This window comes from Trachemys scripta, chromosome 3 (assembly GCF_013100865.1).
Source record: "Trachemys scripta elegans isolate TJP31775 chromosome 3, CAS_Tse_1.0, whole genome shotgun sequence".
In the NCBI taxonomy this organism is placed as follows: Eukaryota; Metazoa; Chordata; order Testudines; family Emydidae; genus Trachemys; species Trachemys scripta.
Genome location: NC_048300.1, coordinates 94,503,307 through 94,525,438, shown reverse-complemented (window position 1 = coordinate 94,525,438; position 22,132 = coordinate 94,503,307). Strand labels below are relative to the sequence as shown.

General features: G+C 46.7%; 1 protein-coding gene across 2 annotated transcripts in view; it reads left to right on the top strand.

Moving 5' to 3' along the window:
• GINM1 (glycoprotein integral membrane 1) overlaps positions 1-22,132 on the top strand; it is a 42,268-nt gene that overhangs the window by 14,853 nt on the left and 5,283 nt on the right. Inside the window, exons 2-6 of one of the 2 annotated variants that reach the window (XM_034765442.1) lie at positions 6,474-6,533; positions 6,741-6,837; positions 9,777-9,928; positions 12,031-12,187; positions 21,778-21,908. In XM_034765442.1, coding sequence (XP_034621333.1) covers positions 6,474-6,533; positions 6,741-6,837; positions 9,777-9,928; positions 12,031-12,187; positions 21,778-21,908 — 597 coding nt within the window. Of the gene's footprint in view, positions 1-6,473; positions 6,534-6,740; positions 6,838-9,776; positions 9,929-12,030; positions 12,188-21,774; positions 21,909-22,132 lie in introns of both variants that reach the window. The other variant, XM_034765441.1, reaches the window with a different exon arrangement.

Here is a 22,132-nt window from a genome sequence, read left to right as displayed (position 1 = left end):
AGGGGGAGCTCGCTCCTCAGCCCTTTCTGAAGAGGCCCTCTGACTATGGGCCTTCTGTGTGAACCACGACGTCCCGCTCAAGGCGGTACATCTCCCAGAAGAGCAGAATGTGCTGGTGGATCACCTCAGCGGGTCCTTTTCCTTTTGCCACAAGAGGTTTCTTCACCCAGAGGCAGTCAGCATTATCTTCCAGAAGTGGGGGGACTCCCTAAGTGGACCCATTCCCCACCAGACATAACAGGAAAGGCAAATGGTTATGTTCAGTGCACGGACTCAGCCAGGGCTCTGTGTCTGATGCCTTCCTGTTCTCGTGGGCAAATGAATTGATGTATGCCTTCCCGCCAATCCCCCTTGGTTCACAAGGTCCTCCTAAAAATCAAGAGGGACAAGGTGAAAGTTATCTTGATAGCTCCGGTGTGGCCATACCAGCATTGGTTTGGCACGCTTCTGGACCTCTCAGTGGCAACTCCACTAGAGCTGCAACCACATTCAGACTTGATTTCACAATATCAAGGCCAGTTGCTTCACCCAAACCTTGCCTCTCTACACCTGACGGCATGGCTTCTGTATGGCTGAACCCCGAGGAGCAGGTCCAGCAAGTTTTGCTAGGTAGCAGGAAGCCCTCCACCAGGGCTACCTACCTAAGTGGAAACATTTCACTTGTTGGGCCTCAGAATGGAATCTTTTTCCGTCTCGGTCTTCTCTGCAGTCCATCTCGGACTACTTGCTCAACCTGAAGCACCAGGATCTGGCACTATCATCAGTCAAGGTTCACTTGTCAGTCCTCTCGACCTTCCATACTTGGGTCCAAGGCATATCAGTCTTTTCCCATGAGATGACTATCAGGTTCCTTAAGGGTTTAGAAAGACGCTACCCACAAGTCCGTGAACCGATTTCCCCCATGGGACTTAAAGCTGGTCCTGTCAAGGCTCGCGGGACTCTCCTTTTGAGCTGTTGGCATCTTGTTCTCTACTGCTCCTCTCATGGAAGGTTGCTTTCCTAGTGGCAATTATGTCAGCCAGAAGAGTCTCCGAAATCAAAGCCCCTGACTTCAGAACCCCCTTGTATGGTGTTCTTCAAGGACAAGGGCCCCCACCCGCCCTTCCTACCAAAGGTAGTGTTGCAGTTCCATGATAATCAGGACACTTCTTTCCAAAGCCTCACAGCACTGATGAGGAACATTGGATACGTACTTTAGATCGGGGTGGCCAAACTTACTGACACACCGAGCCACTTATGATAATCTACAGAAGTTTGAGAGGTGGGCATGCCAGCCGGGACTCGGGGCTTCAGTCCTGTGGGGCATGCCAGCTGCGGCCCTGCTCCTGCTGAAGCCCTGAGCCCCAGCAGATGCCTCCTGCAGACCTCCCTCCCCGCAGGGCATAAGCCCCAAGCCCCACCACCCTGCCACAGGGCAAAAGCCTTGAGCTCCCCCTACCCCAGTCTGGTAGTGGAGAATGGGGTGGGGATGTGGGGGACTCCGCGAGCTGCACTTTAAAAGAGCTGTATGTGGCTCGCAAACCGCACTTTGGCCACCCCTGCTTTAAATGTTAAATGGGCCCTGTCCTTCTATATTGAAAGGACTAAGCCCTTCTGCAAGGCTGTGCAGCTTTTCATAGGTGTGGTGGACAGAACAAAAGGACTACCGGTGTCGTCCTAAAGAATATCATCCTGGATCACTGCTTGCATCCGAGCTTGTTACGAGCAGTTGAAGGTCCCGTCTCTGGCCACCGGGACATCTCATTCCACAAAGGGCCCAGGCTTCATCAGCAGTGTTCTTCGTGCAGATACCAATCCAGGACATTGGCACCAACTTCCCTGCTTTCCCATGGGTGCTTGACCCCTCCCTCTCTGCCCCCGCCCCATCCCCACTCCACCCCTTCTGAGGCCCCGCCCCGCCTCTTCCTACCCCTTCTCCTCTGCAATATTCCAACTCCTTCCCCAAATCCCCACCCCGGCCCTGCCTCTTCCCTGCCTCCTCCCCTTAGCGCGCTGTGTTCCTGCTCTTCCCCCTTCCTCCCAAAGGGTGCTAACGCTGCCAAACAGCTGTTTGATGGTGGCTGGATGGGAAATGCTGGGAGGTAGGTGGAGGAGCGGGGATGTGGCGCGCTCAGGGGAAGAGGTGAGGGGAGCTTGGCTACCGGTGGGTGCAGAGCACCCACTAATTTTTCCTCGTGAGTGCTCCAGCCCCGGAGCACCCACAGAGTCGGCGCCTATGATCCAGGACACTACAGGGCCGCAACATGTTCGTTGATTCATATCTTCGCATCCCACTATGCTATCACCTAACGGGCCCGTGACAATGCCGATTTCGCTAGAGCAGTGTTTCAATCAGCACGTCCAGGAACTCTGATCCCACCTCCGGGGATACTGCTTGTGAGCCACCTAGCATGGAATCTACAAGAGCAAGCACTCCCAGAAGAAAAAATGGTTACTAATCTTTCGTAACTGTTGTTCTTCAAGATGTGTTGCTTGTGTCCACTCCATGACCTGCCCTTCTGCTCCACTGTCGGAGTTTCCAGCAAGAAGGAACTGAGAGGGTACAGGGCTGGCAACGCCCTTTATACCGACGCAGGAACGTGGGGCTCCGGAGGCACCATGGCCGGCCCCATGGATACCACTGAGGGAAAAATATCTGGCAACTGTGCGTAGCGCACGCATACCTAGCATGGAATGGGCGTGAGCAGCACATCTTGAAGAACAACAGTTACGAAAGATCAGTAACCGTTTTTTCCTTTGATAAATTTTTGGGGGGCAGACAAGCTGATTATGGATATAGGAGGAACAAAAAAAGTCAAATGATCACTGAGCAAGAGAGTTAGTCCTATCTAGCTATGAACAGAGTTGGAACTGAAGGCCCTGAGGATTGGGAATGGGAAGAGCATGATTGCTGCTCATGTGGTTCTGCAAGCCATGAACACAGGTGTGGCTGTATGTTTTGCAAGGGCTACAGGCTGATGTGGGTGTGTGTTGTGGCAGACTAAACTGTTCTGACTAGGTCAAGAGCTGCAACCTTTTTGATGTTGCACATTTCAAAGCATTTTGAATGTCCAGGCACTATGACTACAGTCCATAACTTTGGCAGTTTATGGACAGGAGACAACTGCTCACTTTCATTTTTTTAAACTTCTTAAACATATGCAGTTAAAATTCCCATTCAAGTGGGAGTTCAGAATATTTTAATTTAGGACTAGACACTATGACAGAGGTGCCCAACTTGGGGCTCCAGAGCCACATGCGCCTCTTCAGAAGTTAATATACGGCTCCTTGTATAGGCACCAACTCGGGCTGGAGCTACAGACGCCAACTTTCCAATGTGCCGGATGGTGCTCACTGCTCAACCCCGGCTCTGCCACAGGCCCTGCCCCCACTCCACCTCTTCCGTGTACAGTACCTTCCCTCTTAGCTCGTGTATGTTTAATTTTAAACATTAACTTTAATAATAATCTTTCCACAGACCACAGCTGGTATTGTTATTTACATATATTTAGAGTCCATAACCAGCTTCCCCACTTGTTTCTAGGGAAGGGAACAGTACGAGTAGTAGCTAGTCAGGTCTACCTCTGCCTTCATTCAGGCTTCCAGCACTTCCTTCCTGTGTGCTCATAAAATCCCAGCTGCTGGGGGTTGCTGCCCCTCAATTAGCCCCTCAGCTGTAGCGCTACTCAGTTAATTGGCACCTTAGGTCAGTTACCTGTCTTCCAGTTAAGTCCCAATTAACATACAGTGGTGGGGAGCTGAGTGACAAGGTGTTGAGTTAGCTGAAGACTCAGCATGTCCTGTTAAACCCTTTCATTTCCCAAACAAACACTTTTGAAACATGGACTTTCCTTCCTCCCTTTTAATTAATTTTGCAACAGTGGCACAGTTTCCCCCCCAACTCATAATCAGAGTGAGTCATTCTGCATCATTCTATAAAGATTTTGTATAAATACCTTTTGCATAAATATGTTCAAAATGCACCAGAATCCTAAAAAGTGTGGGAAGATTAAGACTGCCTGGAAAATGTACCCTGTGGATCACTCAGCGTTACTTGGCAAAGCAAAAGAAGTTAGGAAATCACAAGAGGAAGAGAGTAGTAATCTCTGCTGTGTAAGGCTGGGAGGTAAAAGATACAATACAGCTCTTAATGCTAAATCAAGAATTAGATTAGATGTATGTTTTGGTTTTTTTAATATTTCTTAATATGGGCCAGATGAGAAGAATATGTTTAGAATGAGGGAGCTGGCTGAAAGCCCAATGGGTTGGGTTCTACAATTTTATTATGAATCTGATTTACATTGGCAGTAACTGATATTAGTTATGTAAATAAGCTGGTGAGCTTCATCTTTCCTGAATGGTTGTTTCTAGTTCTGAAAATGGGAGACATCTGCTTCCTGTAACAGACATTGAGGAGCAAATTGCCTTTTGTACATTAGTGGCCAAACGGTTTTCAACCCCGTTTTACTGGGGACAAAATATCTGTGGTTTATAGATAAATAATGAGCCATTTTCCCGGAGAACTACTATCTCTTGGGCTTTGTGGAATGTTTATACTCGATTTAAACCTTGTTCCATCTAAATAATTTTTAAATGCGGTTTGGACTGACCAGCGTAGATGAGACTAAATTATTATAATAAAGACCCATTGAGTAATTGGGGCCCTGTTGTGCAGTGCACACACATGGTAAGACATTCCCTGTCCCATAGAGCTTACAATCTAAATTGTATAAAGCCATTTCTAAAAACCCACTTAAGTCAGTGGTTCTCAAACTTTTGTACTGGTGACCCCTTTCACATAGCAAGCCACTGAGTGTGACCCCCCCCCTTATAAATTAAAGAACACTTTTTAATATATTTGACACTATTATAAATGTTGGAGGTGAAATGGGGTTTGGGGTGGAGGCTGACAGCTCACAACCCCCCATGTAATAACCTCACAACCTCCTCGGGGTCCCGACCCCCAGTTTGAGAACATGGTTCAAATCCCAATGTAGAGGGGATCAAAGAGAGCAGAAGTAAAAAAGTGATTTGAGGAACTCTGAGGTGCTTCTTTAGTTATGAAGTTTGTACAAGAAAATGTAGTCAAAAAGGCTGCACTGAGTTGAGGAAAATGAGTAAGGGGAAGAAGGTATCAACAGCAGAAAAAGATTTGTCTCTAAGGAGAAGAAAATTTTCCAGATTATGGCCAGAGCAAAAAGCAGGTTGAAATCAGTTAAGGTTGTATGAAAAGCAAATGGGGAAATTAAAAACTACTTTGTCAAGCAGTTTGCTGAGAACGGGCAGAGTGACAATGGGACAGTAGTTAGTGTGTGTCCAGGTTCAAGGGAGGTGTTCTTTGAAGACCGGAATGGACAGTGGCCGGTTTTGGAGCTATAAGGAAGGTACGAGAGACAAATGAGAGGTTGACAGAGTTGGAGCTGCAGGGTGAGTGCGGAGTGGGCTCTGCAACTGCCTCTCCCAGGATAGGAAACTCCTCCCCATGCTTTGTCTTCCACATGACCCTTTTTGGCACATTTTGATGACCCAAGTTTTGGTCATGACCCACAGATTGAGAAATTCTGCCATATTAGGTTTCTTCTGTCTTCATTTGCTATAATTTAGGGCCCTACCAAATTGACAGTCCATTTTGGTCAATTTTCATGGTTATAGGATTTTAAAAATAATAAATTTCATAATTTCAGCTATTTAAATCTGAAATTTCATGGTGATGTAACTGTAGGGATCCTTATCAAAAAAGGAGTTGTTGGTGGGGGAGTCGCAAGGTTATTGTAGGGGGGGGTTGCGGCACTGCGCGGTATGGGATTGCCACCCTTACTTCTGTGCTGCTGCCTGCAGAGCTGGGCCCTCAGTCAGCAGCCGCCACTCTCCGGCTGCGCTGCTGCTGGCGGGGCACTGTCTTCAGAGCTGGGTGCCCGGTTAACAGCTGCTGCTCTCCAGCTGCCCAGCTCTGAAAGCAGCACAGAAGTAAGGGTGGCAATACTCCGACCTCCCTAAAATAACCTTGTGACACCCCCCCCCCCCCCGCAACTCCCTTTTGGGTCAGGATCGCCAATTTGAGAAACTCTGGTCTCCCCTGTGAAATCTGTATAGTACAAGGTAAAAGCACGCAAAACACCAGATTTCATGGGGGGAGACCAGATTTCATGGTCCGTGATGCATTTTTCATGGCCCTGAATTTGGTAGGGCTCTCGCTATAATTGACTCCATCTCAAGCATATTGGTATGTGGAAACATGGCACGTTTTCTTGATCTTCATTTTAAAAAAAAAATCACTCTTTTTCACTTAACAGGGAGTGATAATCATTCTTTTGTAATTAGTCCTCTTTAAAAACTGATGTGTGGGACAAGTAAGCATATTCCACTAGCTGCACTTTGCCAGACAGTGAGCAAAGGGAATGTGCTCACTTGTCTTACACGTCATTTATTCTTCAGTAAAGTGGGACTCATTTTACAGGACTCAACATTTATTTTCTCATTACTATTTTTTTCAGGAGAACATCAGAGTTAATGTTACTATGTTGGAAACCAGTGAAGAATCTCAAGAAGCACAGGTTTGTTGTTTTTGTTTACTCAACATATTAGTAAGTTATAAACCAAACTCTACCTGTGAATGTGTGCTTTCGCAGATTTTTCTGATGACTTATTCATTTCAGTATTTTATACAATAGTGACTCTCTAATCTGTTCTTTACATTATTTATGAAACTGAAAATCTGACTATATATTAATATTTTGCCAACTATCTTTTATTTTTTTAAGGTTGTCTTTAATATCACCTACAATAGTGGACAGATATATGTAAATGACTTTCCTATGAAGAGAGGTGTTACCCGAATTAAGTGTCAAACTTTAATATGTGAGTACTGCTCAATTCTTTATCTCGGATATCTGCTTCCATGTCACCTAGAGGACATAACAAATAATTCATTGCTATGGTGCTCTCTGAAGGTCAGAAATATTTGGAAACAACACGTTTACAGAGTTAGGATGTGTTTAGAATCAACATGTAACAAAATCTTACATCCTCATATGTTTCCATGTCCTAGTCATGTCCTTGTATTTACACGGTTTCACCTGAAATACAGACCTTGTGTATATTTTTGAAAGGGGACGGTTTTGCACTAGACTGGGTAATGTGAATATAATAATGCAACTCCCCACTGCTAATGGCTGTCTATGTTGGGTGGCACACATCCAAAGAGAGTTTGAGTAGGATAAATAGGAATTAGGATTATGTTGATCTTTAAGTATATTTTGCCATTGTCATTATTCCACCTACATTGGGACTTCAGGTTTCTCACATATAAGATGCTGTTGTGTAGGTGTTGCAATCCTGATATTTTATACTGTCTGTAATGGGGGAAGCTGTTGTTTCCCCCACTAGTTCAATGTTGTACCTCCTGTGCAAGGGCTGGCATTCAGAAGTGTTTAGATTCCATACCATGGATGTTGGCTTTTTACTTGGCTAGAACTAGATTGTTGAGATCATCTTCTCAACTGTTTGTAGCACTCGCAGACAGGATAAAGGCCCTACCCCCCGAGTCTTGCTGCAGAGGATCTTGTCCCAGATTTCCTCCTGTATATACCTGTGCTATGACATTGCCAACATAGTGCTGCCAAGCAAGGTGATAGCACACTCGACAAGATCTCAAGCAACTTCTGCAGTGCTTTTAGCGCATGTGCCTATATCAGACATTTGTAGGGCTGCAACTTGGCCCTCAGTACACACCTTTACTACTTATTATTCCATATCTCAGCATTCTGGAGATGATGCCAAGTTCTGATGAGCAGTCCTTCGGTCATTGTTCAGGTGGACTCGGAAACCCACCTCAAGTGACTCACAAGCAGTTCATAAGAATGGCCATACTGGGTCAGACCACAGGTCTATCTAGCCCAGTATCCTGTCATGGCCAATGCCAGGTGCCCCAGAGGGAATGAACAGAACAGGTAATCACCAAATGATCCATTTCCTGTTGCCCATTTCCAATTCAAGCCGGAAGTGGAATGGACACATGCAATCATTCAAAGAAGGAACGGTTACTAACCTGTTCTGTAAATGTTGTTCTTCGAGATTTGTTGCACATGTCTGTTCCACGACCCAGCAAACATGTCTGTTCTCCTTCCCCTAGTTCAGTGTTGTTGTCTTGTGCAAGGACTGCCAATCAAAAGTGTTTTGATACTTGGATTTGCACAGTGGACTGCATAATTAAAGAAGCTGAGACAATGATGTTCATTTGACTGAAGATCCTTTTACATGCAGATGCACTAGTTATGGTCAGTCTCAAGATCTGAGATCATCTGCCCTTTATGATCAGACCTTTACTAATGGTCTTTTAAATTGCTTCTCTAAGCTGTGACCTTGTCTTTTGAAAACCCAAAGGATGACAAATGAATAATTAAATACTCTCTTTTTGGGGTAGGCGGTAACTCATTACTATTTGTCACATGTAGTAAAAGTATGTTCCTATCTTTTTCATCTCTAGTATAGATTATAAAACATTTCAAAGTGTAACTTACTTCAGAGGTAATTGACTCAAGAAAAATGCAAGAGAAGATTTTATTTACGAATGTAAGGCCTAATCCTGTGAGATGCTGAGCATTCTCAAATTTTCTTTCTAATTGTCCAACCCACTAATCTACAGTGCTTTTGAAATTTTACAACTGTGCTATGTAAATCAGACACCAGTGATTTGACCCAAGGCCTAGGAACCAGGAACTCTAGAGTTCTGTTCTCAGTTTTGTGACCTTGGCACAAGACTTTTAACCTCTCTGCAGGGTTGTTGAGGTTTAATTAGATAACATTGATAAAGTTCAAAGTGCTATAGGATTACTAAGGTCCTCATTCTGATATCTTTTATGTTATCGTAAAAGCAAGTTAACTACACTGACTTTATCTGAGGTCTGAATCAGGCCCTAAGTATCCAAGTTCTTGCCCTAGACAGAAGTCTTAGTGTTCTGAGTAGTTCTGGGTTAAGAGCTTCGCTAAATCCTGCTCAGCACCTCTTAAGCACTTGTAACTCTTATTGAGATCAATGGGTTCAATTTTGCTAAGCGCTGAATGTCTTCAGTTCCCATTAAACTTAATCAGAATTCAGGGGACTTGGCATTTAAAGGTTGGGAGGATTGGGAGCTGCAGGTGCTTTTGCATCTCTTAGGATTTGGCCCTTTAACTGTATATTCAATATCGTAATTCAGGAAACGTTCAACAAGCTTGTGGGTCCACTGGGAGATATAAATTTATATAGGTCTTAATATTTTTCTCGTATCTGGCCATATTTTTCTCATAATGCAAGGCATTGCTGCATAAATAAAAAAAAAAGCTTTTTTAAATTAAAAAAATATTTGATATTAAGGGGATTTACTGTAAAAGCAACGCACATTTTACGGTCTTATTGGGTGATTGAAGAAACAAGGCCAAACACCTTGTGCCTCTCAACACTAACAAGCTGTGCAGTGCATCAGCGGCCTGGATGTGACATCCAGACCAGCCTCAACTCATATGCTTGACCACCCGCACATCAAAATCTCAGTGCAAGCTTGCTCTTCATTTCCACAACAAACTCTCTTTCACATCTAACACACACTCACTAGTGTTGGGAGCATGGTGTTTGGGGAGGAGGACAGTAGATGTGTCCAGGAAACATTGAGAGAGAGGTGGAGGGCTGTTGAGTGTGTGATCATGGTAGACTTTGCGGTGGCGGGTATGAGGCGGTTGTGAGTAGTAAGGTCATGAGGGTGAGTGGGACTTCTGTTTCTTTTTGTGACTTTGTGCACTGCATAATTATCTGTTGACAGTGGAAACTGGAAACTCTGATAACCTATTGGATCAAAGGCATTGGGGAATTGTCAGTGTTCGCATCATGTTTCGTGAGTGGCCCTTGGCATCCAGATCAAATTTGCAGTTGATTGTCATTCAGGAAGAGGTGACCGAAATCGATGGGAGAGAGGTAACACTAATCATGCTTATTTGCCCATTCTAAATCAGAATGGTAATTTACACGTTTTAACTCTCATATGCTTAAGTGCTTTGCTGGATTGGGGATAAAGTGCTTAGCACCTTGCAGGATCAAGGCCTAGACTATTTTGTCTCCTTATAGAATATTGTGTGAATTTTAAGCAATCCCCTATCCCCAAAAACTTGGTAGTTGCCATGAAAATAATAATCACAGACAGGCTTTAGGAGAGACACACCGAGGGTAAATGAGCTCTTAAGAAAAAATAATCTAATTTGCTATGGAAAGATGTTTCTCAATTATAGTTGAGATGAGAATTCAGGAAATATCTGTCAACAAAAAAATGGGAAGTATGCAGCACTTTATTTTTCAAAATTTTGCATAAATTGTTAGCCACTCACTCTTCAAACCAGAGAAGTTCTGCACTGAGCATACCTAATGATACAAGTTGTTGTGGCAAGTAGAAATTCCAGGTTATGGTTTAGTATACATTTCTGTCTTATACAGGCTCTAGTTTTTGTTGAGATTTCACTATGAAATTTACCACAGCAGTAGAGGAGTGATTTTGTTAATAAGGAATTATCAAAATGTCTTATTCTCCTTTCACTGTGCATGCACAGACATTTAACAGGTAGTACATTTGTCAAAATAATTGTGACTATAGCTTCTTAAAATGATCTGGTAATTCATTGTTTCAAGTGTTTTAGAATGTAAGTGTGTATTACACCTTTTATTATGAAAAAATGTAGCCTAAGCATGCGTTGCACTGGTTCCTACTGTGACTACCATATAGTAGTAATGCTTTGTTTCAGATCTTTTACTATTCTATACAATATACTTCAAATCTTGATAGGGTATTAGTACTAGCATATTAAACTGCTTTATTTCTGTCTGGGGCTTTCACCCTTTTCAACCTGAAGAAGAGCTCTGTATAGCGCAAAAGCTTGTCTCTTAACAGAAGTTGGTCACCCACCTTGTCTCCTTAATATCCTGATACCAACACTGCATGCAATCTTGATTATCAGCTGACAGTGAACAGATGATTCACATTATGCAGTAGTTTTAATTCTGAGCTACGCAATACTGTGCATCGCCTAAGGGCAGGATCCAGCTAATAGCTTACATCCTACTGCATTCCTTTTTGTTTACAAACTTCCATGTTGCAGTCTTTGTCCTGGACCCAATGCACACGCCGGATTTCTGTCAGTTCCTGGTCTTGTATTTTGAACAGCTGTTCTATTACTCTTCACACTGAAATTTTTTCCTCATAAGTCAGTACTTCTAATGAGCATTTTTTAGAAATAAAGAATAAGTCAAAATACATCACCTAATATTTGTGTGGAGGAAAAATATGAGATTGTTTTGTTATGTTTTAGGTCAATCTAGTATAAATATGGTTAACAAAATATGCATATTCTCTTTGTACTTTTTAATAACTTTGTTACATCAGTGTTGTGCCACTCCCTTCTCTGAATATTGTAGCTTTACATTAAAGAAAGAGTAGGTAAGCGTAAGCTGCTGGAAGGACAAATGGAGATATTAATCATGTTGGCAGAACTTGTTTTGTTGACAAGCTGAACTGCTGCAGGTCACATCAGAAATCACCTCACTGGCTATGCAGATAAATACACCTGTGTAAAAATGCATTATCCCTTGATGTCAGACTTGGTAAAGTAGGAAATGATAGCAGTAGTGCCTAGTGAATGGCCAGTAGCATAGGCCTCAGTTCAGCAGTATACTAAAGCACGTGCAAAATCCTATTTACTTCACTGGGACTGCTCACATGCTTGAAGTGAGACAGGTGCTTAAATACCTTTCTGAATCCTAGCCATAATGAGTTGGGTACAACTCTTGAAAATCAAGCTGATCATATTAACACACCTTCTTGCAGGAACAGGCACCTTCCCAACCTTTAATGCACTTCTGCTAATGTATAAGTAAATACAAAGAAATACTGTTCATTATGTTAGCAATATTTGTGCATCCACAAAAATCTTCATGCTAGAGTATTTTAATTGAGCTTGTTTTTAGCCAGTGGCCTGCCTCACCCTTACTTTAAAACAGATATAGAATTCCAATATTTTTCTCCTTTGCAGGTTCAGCAAGAGGAGGTTACTGAAATAAACATATTAATTAAGGGCCTGAGAGTACTTAGACATTCAAACCATACTGTTCCTCTGAAGGAAAGCATGCTGTATTCCATCCCCAGGGACAATGACATGTTATTTACACTTCCCAATCTCTCAGGAAAAGGTATGTAATATATAGCACTTACATCATGCTTTTAATGCATAGATCACAAAGCATTTGACAAAGACAGGCAAGTTTCACAATCCCTGTTTCATTGAGAGGGAAGCTGAGGTGAACTGACTTGCTCAAGACATACACTCTTATGTTCATTAAGAGATTACACTGCTCTACAGCCAAAATACTTCTGAAATAAATGTAGTCAAACTTTACTAATTCTGGGTCACTGAGAACGAAAATGATGCTTAAAATTGTTGATTGGCTCTAGTTTTCAAGATATGCTATTGGGTCAGTATATACGACCCTTGACTTGGGAATGGCGGAGGATAAGTAAGTTATAAAGGGAAAGGATCTCAATTTAAACCAAAAATGACTAAAATACATCTTTGACTGGATCTATGAATAAATCTATGACTGGGTTTGGACAGTACTTGCTTTTTAGGCAAAACAATGAATGATGCAATCTGAAGCTGGTATTGCGTCATACATGATATGAATTGCATCATGTTATTCCTAGAAGTCATGGATGATGCAATCATAACGAAGCTTACATCACTCTGCTGAACAAATTGCCCTATATCAGCGCTAGAAATCATACAGTGTCGTGCTTTCTTATTTGTCAGTGTTTGATTTTGCAAAGGGACACATTTCTGTTTAGCCAAAGTGAGCAGAGATGCCTCGTACTTGTGTGAACAGTGCAGATAACTTCTGCTATGTTTGTGGTGAAGTGACTTCTGCATCACAAAAGCGCAGTATAACCACTATGGTTAAGAAAGCCTATCACCTTTATTTTGGCTGCAAAATTGCAGATCAGGACAAGAGGTGGGCCCCACACATATGCTGCAGCACTTGTGCAACAAATCTTGGCCAGTGGTTGAACAGGAAAAGTAAATCTATGCCTTTTGCAGTGCCAATGATTTGGAGAGAGCCAACAGATCATACCAGCAATTGTTATTTCTGCATGGTGCCTCCAGTTGGGAAAGGTGTGTCAAAGAAGAAAAAGTGGACTGTGCATTATCCAAACATTCCATCAGCTATACGCCCAGTACCCCACGGAGAAGGACTGCCGGTTCCTGATGCAACAGAATCATTCTCACTTGAGTCAGACGAGGAAGAGGATGAAACTTCTGGTCCTGAAAAGACGGTTACTCACCGTTGTAACTGTTGTTCTTCGAGATGTGTTGCTCATATCCATTCCATTAGGTGTGCGCGCGCCGCGTGCACGATCGTCGGAAGATTTTCTACCCTAGCAACACCGGCGGGTCGGCTGTGGAGCCCCCTAGAGTGGCGCCTTCATGGCGCTGAATATATACCCCAGCCGACCCGGCGCCCCCTCAGTTCCTTCTTGCCGGCTACTCCGACAGTGGGGACGGGGGGCGGGTTTGGAATGGATATGAGCAACACATCTCGAAGAACAACAGTTACAACGGTGAGTAACCGTCTTTTCTTCTTCGAGTGCTTGCTCATATCCATTCCATTAGGTGACTCCCAAGCCCAACTTAGGTGGTGGGGTCGGAGTGAGACATTGCTGTGTGCAAAACCGCTGATCCGAAGGCAGCATCGTCCCTGGACTGCTGCACTAGTGCATAGTGAGCTGTAAACGTGTGGACTGATGACCAAACCGCCGCTCTACAAATGTCCTGGATCGGAACATGTGCCAGGAAAGCAGTCGAGGAGGCTTGGGCCCTCGTGGAGTGAGCGGTGAGGTGCGGTGCTGAGACACCTGCCAGGTCATAGCAAGTCCGGATGCAAGACGTAATCCAGGAGGATAGGCGTTGTGAGGAGACCGGTGAGCCTTTCATTCGGTCGGCCACTGCAACGAAGAGTTGCGTCGTCTTTCTAAAGTGCTTTGTGCGGTCAATATAGAAGGCCAGGGCCCTTCTTACGTCCAGGGAATGCAAACGTTGATCCTGGCGAGTGGCATGTGGTTTGGGATAAAAGACCGGGAGAAATATGTCCTGGTTGATATGAAATGGAGAAACCACCTTAGGGAGAAAGGCAGGATGTGGACGAAGCTGCACTTTATCCTTATGGAAAACTGTATAAGGGGGCTCGGATGTAAGTGCCCTGAGTTCAGAAACTCGCCTTGCTGAGGTGATGGCTACGAGGAAGGCTGTCTTCCAGGACAGGTACAAAAGTGAACAGGTGGCTAGTGGCTCGAATGGAGGACCTGTGAGTTTGGAGAGGACCAGATTAAGGTCCCACGTCGGGACGGGCTGACGCTGTTGTGGGTACGTCCGGTCTAAGCCCTTGAGGAATCTAACGACCATCGGGTTAGAGAATACCGAGGACGCGAGTTCCCCGGGGTGAAAGGCTGATATAGCAGCCAGGTGAACTCTGATTGAAGATATCGCCAACCCTTGCAGTTTTAGGGAGAGGAGATATTCCAATATGAGAGGAATGGGTGCCTGCAACGGGGACGTGGCTCGTTGTTCGCACCAACAGGAGAACCGCTTCCACTTGGCCAGGTACGTGGTGCGTGTTGAGGGCTTCCTACTGCTCAGCAGAATCTGTTGGACAGAGTGCGAGCATTGCTGCTCTGCCTGGGTGAACCATGGAGCAGCCACGCCGTGAGGTGGAGTGATTGCAGGTCGGGGTGACGCAGCCGACCGTGGTCCTGAGATATGAGATCCGGACATAATGGAAGCAGGATCGGTGTCTGAACCGAGAGTTCCAACAGTGTGGTGTACCAATGTTGTCTCGGCCACGCTGGAGCGATCAGAATTACCTGTGCCTGGTCTCTGCGCAATTTGAGCAGTACCTTGTGGACCAGAGGAAACGGAGGGAAGGCATAAAACAAGTGGTCTTTCCAGGGAAGGAGAAACGCATCCGAGAGGGAGCCCGGAGCTCGACCTTGTAGGGAGCAGAACACGTGGCACTTTCTGTTGTCTCGAGATGCAAACAGGTCTATCTGGGGAAACCCCCACCTCTGGAAGATGGAATGTATGATGTCCGGACGGATAGACCACTCGTGCGTCTGGAAGGACCTGCTGAGTCGGTCCGCTAGAGTGTTCTGGACTCCAGGGAGGAACGATGCCGTGAGATGGATTGAGTGGGCGATGCAGAAGTCCCACAGGCGAATGGCCTCTTGGCATAGAATTGACGAACGTGCTCCTCCTTGCTTGTTGATGTAAAACATGGCCGTGGTGTTGTCGATGAGAACTAACACACAGCGGCCACGTAGGAGATTGAGGAATGCCTGGCACGCCAGGCGCACCGCCATCAGTTCCCGAACATTGATGTGCAGGGCTAACTGGGATGCAGTCCACAGGCCTTGGGTATGGTGTTCGTTGAGATGGGCGCCCCAACCCAGAGATGACGCGTCTGTGACCAGGTGCAGAGAGGGTTGTGGGGCGTGAAATGGCATCCCCTCGCAAACCACATTGTGATCTAGCTACCAGGTGAGGGAGGCCAGGACCGAGTTCGGGACCGTGACCACCATGTTCAGGCTGTCCCGATGTGGACGGTATATTGATGACACCCAGGTTTGAAGTGGGCGAAGCCGAAGTCTGGCATGCCTGGTTACGTACGTGCAGGAAGCCATGTGACCCAGCAGGGTAAGGCACGACCTCACCGTGGTAGTTGGGAAGGCCTTGAGCCCTTGAATGAGGTTCGTGATGGTGCCAAAGCGGTTGTCTGGCAGGATGGCTTGTGCACGTCTGGAGTCTAGAACTGCGCCGATGAATTCTATTCTCTGGGTAGGTTCTAGAGTGGATTTGTCTTTGTTGAGTAGGATGCCCAACTCGTTGAATGTGTGCACTATTCTGTGGACGTGAGCTTGAACTTGCTCCTTGGTGCGACCGCGCACCAGCCAGTCGTCTAGGTACGGGAACACCTGTATCCCTTGCCGACGAAGGTACGCTGCCACGACAGCCATACATTTCGTGAACACTCTTGGGGCCGAGGATAGGCCGAAGGGAAGGACTGTAAATTGGTAGTGCACCGTGTTTACCACGAATCGCAGGAAGCGTCTGTGAGGTGGGTAAATTGAGATGTGAAAGTATGCGTCTTTCATGTCGAGGGCGGCGAACCAGTCTCCAGGATCGAGGGAAGGGATAATGGCCCCCAAAGAGACCATGCGGAACTTCAACTTTACTACGAATTTGTTGAGTCCGCGCAAGTCTAAGATGGGTCGCAGACCCCCTTTGGACTTGGGAATCAGGAAGTAGCGGGAATAAAATCCCTTGCCCCTTAACTCTATCGGAACCTCCTCTATGGCCTCCATGGCCAGGAGCGTGGAAACCTCCTGCATAAGAAGTTGCTCGTGAGAAGGGTCCCTGAAGAGGGACGGGGAAGGGGGGTGGGAGGGGGGGATAGAAGAAAACTGGATAGTGTATCCCCTTTCCACCGTGCGGAGGACCCAACGGTCCGAAGTTATAAGGGACCAAGCACGGTGGAAGTGGGAGAGACGATCCCGAAAGGAGGGGGCTGGATCCTGGGGGATGACTGGTGCACCGTCCTCGACCGCACCTTCAAAAGTTCTGCCTGGGGCCTGAAGGTGGTCTAGGTGGCCCCTGGTTCTGGCCAGGTTGAGGGCCGGTCCACCTTCTCCTACCACCTCGCCCTCGCCTCCGGGCCGAGTCTTGTCTCTGACGAGGCGGGGGGGGGTAGAAGCGCTGAGGCTGCGGCCTAAATGGTCTGCGCTGAGGGCCCACAACATGCATCCCCAGGGAGCGCATGATTGTTCTCGAGTCCTTGAGGCTCTGCAGGCGAGAGTCCGTCTTGTCTGAGAACAAACCATGTCCCTCAAAGGGCAGATCTTGTAGGGTTTGCTGCAGCTCCGGAGGCAAACCCGAAACTTGAAGCCAGGAGATCCTCCGCATAGCGATACCCGAAGCTATGGTCCTCGCAGCCGAGTCTGCTATATCCAAGGAGGCCTGCAAGGAGGTCCGAGCCACCTTCTTACCCTCCTCTACCATGGCTCCAAACTCTTCCCTGGACTCTTGGGAAATCAACTCCTTAAACTTCCCCATGGAGTTCCAGGAGTTAAAATTGTAGCGGCTCAGTAGCGCCTGTTGGTTCGCCGCTCTAAGTTGTAGCCCTCCGGCTGAGTAAACCTTACGGCCAAACAGATCAAGCCGCTTAGCCTCTTTTGATTTAGGCGCTGCAGCCTGCTGGCCGTGGCGCTCTCGTGCATTCACTGATTCCACCACCAGTGAACACGGTTGGGGGTGGGTATACAAGTACCCATAGTCCTTAGACGGGACAAAGTATTTCCTTTCCACCCCTCTCGCTGTGGGAGGAATAGAGGCAGGAGTTTGCCATATCGTATCCGCATTCGTTTGGATCGTGCGGATCAGGGGTAACGCCACCCTCGATGGGGCATCCGCTCCAAGGATATTCACGATCGGGTCGTGCACCTCCACTATCTCCTCCGCCTGCAGGTCCATATTACGGGCCATCCTACGCAGGAGATCCTGGTGAGCCCGAAGATCTATTGGAGGTGGGCCCGTGCACGATGTGCCCGCCACTGCCTCGTCCGGCGAAGAAGAGGAAGATGCCTCCGGTGGAACGGGATCCAAGGGCTGGTCCTGGTCTTCCTGTTCCTGGGCCGGAGCGTCACCTGCGCCTGGGTCCAGGGCGTCAGGCGGTACGGACACGGAAGCCTCCATGTCCCCTGGCGGAGGCCGAGAGATTGTGGACTCCAGGGCCCTTCTAACGGAATGACCCGAGCGAGAGGTCGAGGGTATTGGAGCCCCTTGCTCCTGATGGTACGCCCACGGGGTCCAGAATGACCAATGAGATGGGCCATGAGAATGGTCCTCTGCCATCTCCCGCCAATGGCCCAAGTCCTGTTCCTCGGCTTGCCCTTGAGGGGGATATGCCGATCTCGAGAGGTCCTCCGATGAGTGGGATACCGATCTCGATGGCCACGGCGGTGCCGAGAGCGTCGAGGCGATTCCCGCGGTCTGCGGTGCCGCACGGTGCCGGTCCGGAGATCTATCTCTACGCGGTGCCGGCGATCGGTGCCGGGGCCGCGATCGGTGCCGATGACCTCGTCGGTGCCGGGAGTCAGATCTGGACCTCGACGAGGACCTGGAGTATGCCCGGTGCCGGGAGCGGCCTCTCGACGTCGAGCGTCGGCCATAGCGGTGCCGAGAACTACGTCTCGACGTCGATCGGTGCCGACGATCATAGCGGCGCCGAGACGTAGAGCGTTGTCTCGAAGAAGATCTTGGCCGTGAGTACGACCGGTGCCGAGGCGATATTCGGTGCCGGGACTGCGAGCGGCGTGGGGACCTGCTTCGGGACCTGGATCGGTGCCGAGGTTCCAGCCCTTGTGATGGAGGGCGGATTAGTGCAGGTTTCCCTCTCGACTGGACCGGGCGAGTTAACGGTGCCGTCGGTGCCGGTGGTTGAGGCGGTGCCGGCTCCGTGAGAGCTATTAAGTCTCTCGCCGCCGTGAAGGTCTCTGGAGTCGACGGGAGGCATTGTATCACCGCCGGCCTCGGTGGAGACGCTATCTGCACCGGACTCGACGGCCTCGGTGCCGGAGTCGACGGTGCTGGAGGCACCTGTTTCCGGTGCTCCACCGGCGGACATGGCTCTACCCCCGGCACTGGGGGAGCCGGCGTCTTCGGCGCGGAGGTCCCCGTCTTATGGGCTTTTTTATGCCCCGGGGATAATGACCGGCGTCGAGGCACTTGCTGCGCTTGCGGTGCCGACGAGGTCCGGTGCCGGGGCGGCTTGTCCGACACCACTCGCGTGGTCGTCGTGGCCGGTGCCGCCGGAGCACTGCGCACCGAGGCGCTGGGTGCCGGGGCCTGACTTGTAGATGGAGCGTCTGGACTAAGTGCCGCTTCCATCAAGAGTTGCCGGAGCCGAAAGTCCCGCTCCTTCTTGGTCCTGGGTCTGAAGGCCTTACAGATCTTGCACTTATCTGTTTGATGGGACTCTCCCAGGCACTTCAGACAGGAGTCGTGCGGGTCGCTCGTGGGCATAGGTTTAGCGCAGGAGGCGCACTGCTTGAAGCCGGGAGCTTTGGGCATGAGCCCGAGCCCGCGGCCGGGGGAGAAAGGGGGAGACGACCCCCTTAGTCCCCTGGACTATTATAACAACTAAAACAACTTGAAACTACTAACTATTTAACTACAACTTTAGAACTATAACTATAACTATAACTACAACTATGAACAAGAACAAAGCTAGGGAGAGTGGAGGACAGCTATGCCGCGCTCCACAGTTCCAACGACCGTCAGGGGCGGTAAGAAGGAACTGAGGGGGCGCCGGGTCGGCTGGGGTATATATTCAGCGCCATGAAGGCGCCACTCTAGGGGGCTCCACAGCCGACCCGCCGGTGTTGCTAGGGTAGAAAATCTTCCGACGATCGTGCACGCGGCGCGCGCACACCTAATGGAATGGATATGAGCAAGCACTCGAAGAAGAACCATCAATGTCACAGGACCCACATTTTCTCCCATCCTCCTCCTCTGAACCACACCTCATAACACAAGGTGAACTGAATTACCTTGTCAGGGATTTGGAACTACCCAAGAGTAAGGCAGAGCTGTTGGGCTCCAGACTACAGCAGTGGAATCTCCTGGCAGGTGATGTTACGGTTTCCATGTTCCATGACCGTCAAAAGGATCTTGTCCCATTCTTCTTCATGGAAGGTGATCTGGTAGCCTGCAACAACATCGATGGTGTGATGGCAGCCCTCAACATGGTTCACGATCCAGATGAGTGAAGACTGTTCATTGATTCATCAAAGACGAGTCTTAAAGCTGTTTTACTGCATAATGGCAATGTTTTGCCATCAATTCCAGTTGGTCATGCAGTCCATATGAAGGAAACCTATGACAACATGAAACAACTTTTGAGGTGCATAAACTATGACCAACATCAGTGGCAGCTTTGTGGCGATTTGAAGGTTGTTGCTCTCTTGCTTGGTCTGCAGACAGGATACACAAAGTACTGCTGTTTTCTCTGCGAATGGGATAGTCGTGCAAGAGATTCCCACTACATCAAGAAAGATTGGCCACTCCGACAGTCATTGGAGCCTGGGAGGAAAAGTGTTCAGCATCCACCACTTGTTGAATCAAGGAAGATTTTGTTACCACCCTTACACATCAAGCTGGGTCTGATGAAGAACTTTGTCAAGGCCATTGACAAAACACAAGCAGCTTTCAAGTACCTCCGTGGAAAATTTCCAAGGTTAAGTGAAGCTAAGATAAAGGAAGGTGTCTTTGTTGGTCCTCAGATTCGTGAACTTCTTCGAGATGATGCATTTGACCATGCACTGCGTGGCAAGGAAAAGACGGCATGGAAAGCCTTCCACTTAGTGGCAATAAATTTTCTCGGAAACAAAAAGGCAGACAACTACAGGTTGTTGGTGGAAAACCTCCTCAAGGCATAGAAAAGACTTGTTGCAACATGTCACTAAAGATAGATTTTTTGCACTCTCATCTAGATTTTTTTTCCACCGAACTGCAGAGCAGTAAGCGACGAGCACGGCGAGCAATTTCACCAGGGCATTGCAACAATGGAGAAACGCTATCAGGGCAAATTGAGCCCATCAATGCTTGCAGACTATTGCTGGACAGTGACAAGAGATGCTCCATTTAATGAATACAAGAGACAAGCCAAGAAGCGCCGAGTAGACACTGAATAGGACTAAACTATGTACATAATAGTTTTTTGCCTTGTTTCATAATAAATTTTATTTATATAACCCTTTTGCTGATTTTTAAAGTGTTACATAAACAGGACAGGTGACATATTATCATGTAAAGCAACCATAAACACATGAAAAGACCTAGGTTTACAATTTATGATTAAAACTCTACTAACAATATACATAGACATAAAATGTAAAAACTTAAATATCTTAGAAACAGTAGCCAATCAGTTGTTTTAATTGTCATATTTGAATTCAGCACATCAAAATACATAATAAATAGCACATTTTATCTCTGAAGCAGACGACTTCTCAAAAATTGTAGAGCAGTGTTATTGGTTATGCCTTATTTTAGCACTTTAGCATTCTGTGTGCTGTTTTTTTTGGTTCTCTTTTCAAATGCCTTTTTGCTTCAGAGGTGCTTCTGAAATGGCACTTAAGATGATGGGGGAATCTAATATTACTGTAGTTCTCCTAGCTGAGTTGTATTTGCCATTTCTGCCATCCTACAATAAAGGTTACCATTGAAGCTCTCTCAAGGCAAGAATTGAGTTCTGTAAAATAAGTTCCTGTCTGGTCCTTTTCTATATAGTTTGAGTTACCAAATTTTACTTTATGTTGAAAATGTGGTCAGAATTCAGTTTCTATTAATCAAATTCTCTTATGGGTTTACTAAGGGACTTGATGAATTTTATTTCTCACCTTTTAGCAGATGACAGCTCAAGTTCACAGTTGAATCTGCCTAGTAATGCTACCTCAGCTTCTTTCAGGGTTTATTCTGAAGGTCAAATGAAAATGTTGGCTTTAATTATTTGTATTTCCATTATAAACTTAAATAACCTTGCAGTGCGCACACACATGCAGCATCAATTTATTTTGCTTGCTGTGTGCATCATTAGATCATATACTGCTCCACCAGAAGTTGTGTGGGTGAAATGGAGAAGCTAAAAAGGTTTAATTAACCTTTCTTCTTTAGCAGATGTTCAAGGCCCACTGCAACCAACCAGTCACTACCTCCTCAGGCAAGTAGAAACTACAGTAGATGAAGAGACATTACCTGGCAAGTTACCGGAGACTCCTCTCAGGACAGAGCCTCCATCATCTTATAAGGTAATTGTTTAAAATACTTATGGTGTCCATCTTAAGTCCCAGTTAAAACGGAATCAGAACTTTCTCTAATTTTGTGTTTAGCACTGGAAATGGATAAGAGCAAGTGAGAAATCTAGAAGAAAATAACAGCAATTGGGAGTGCTGTTGACAAGACTGGACAATTAAGTTTGTGTTGATTAGCATAGTGCTAATGTTACAGAATCTTAGTGTCTCCTTCTTTGGAA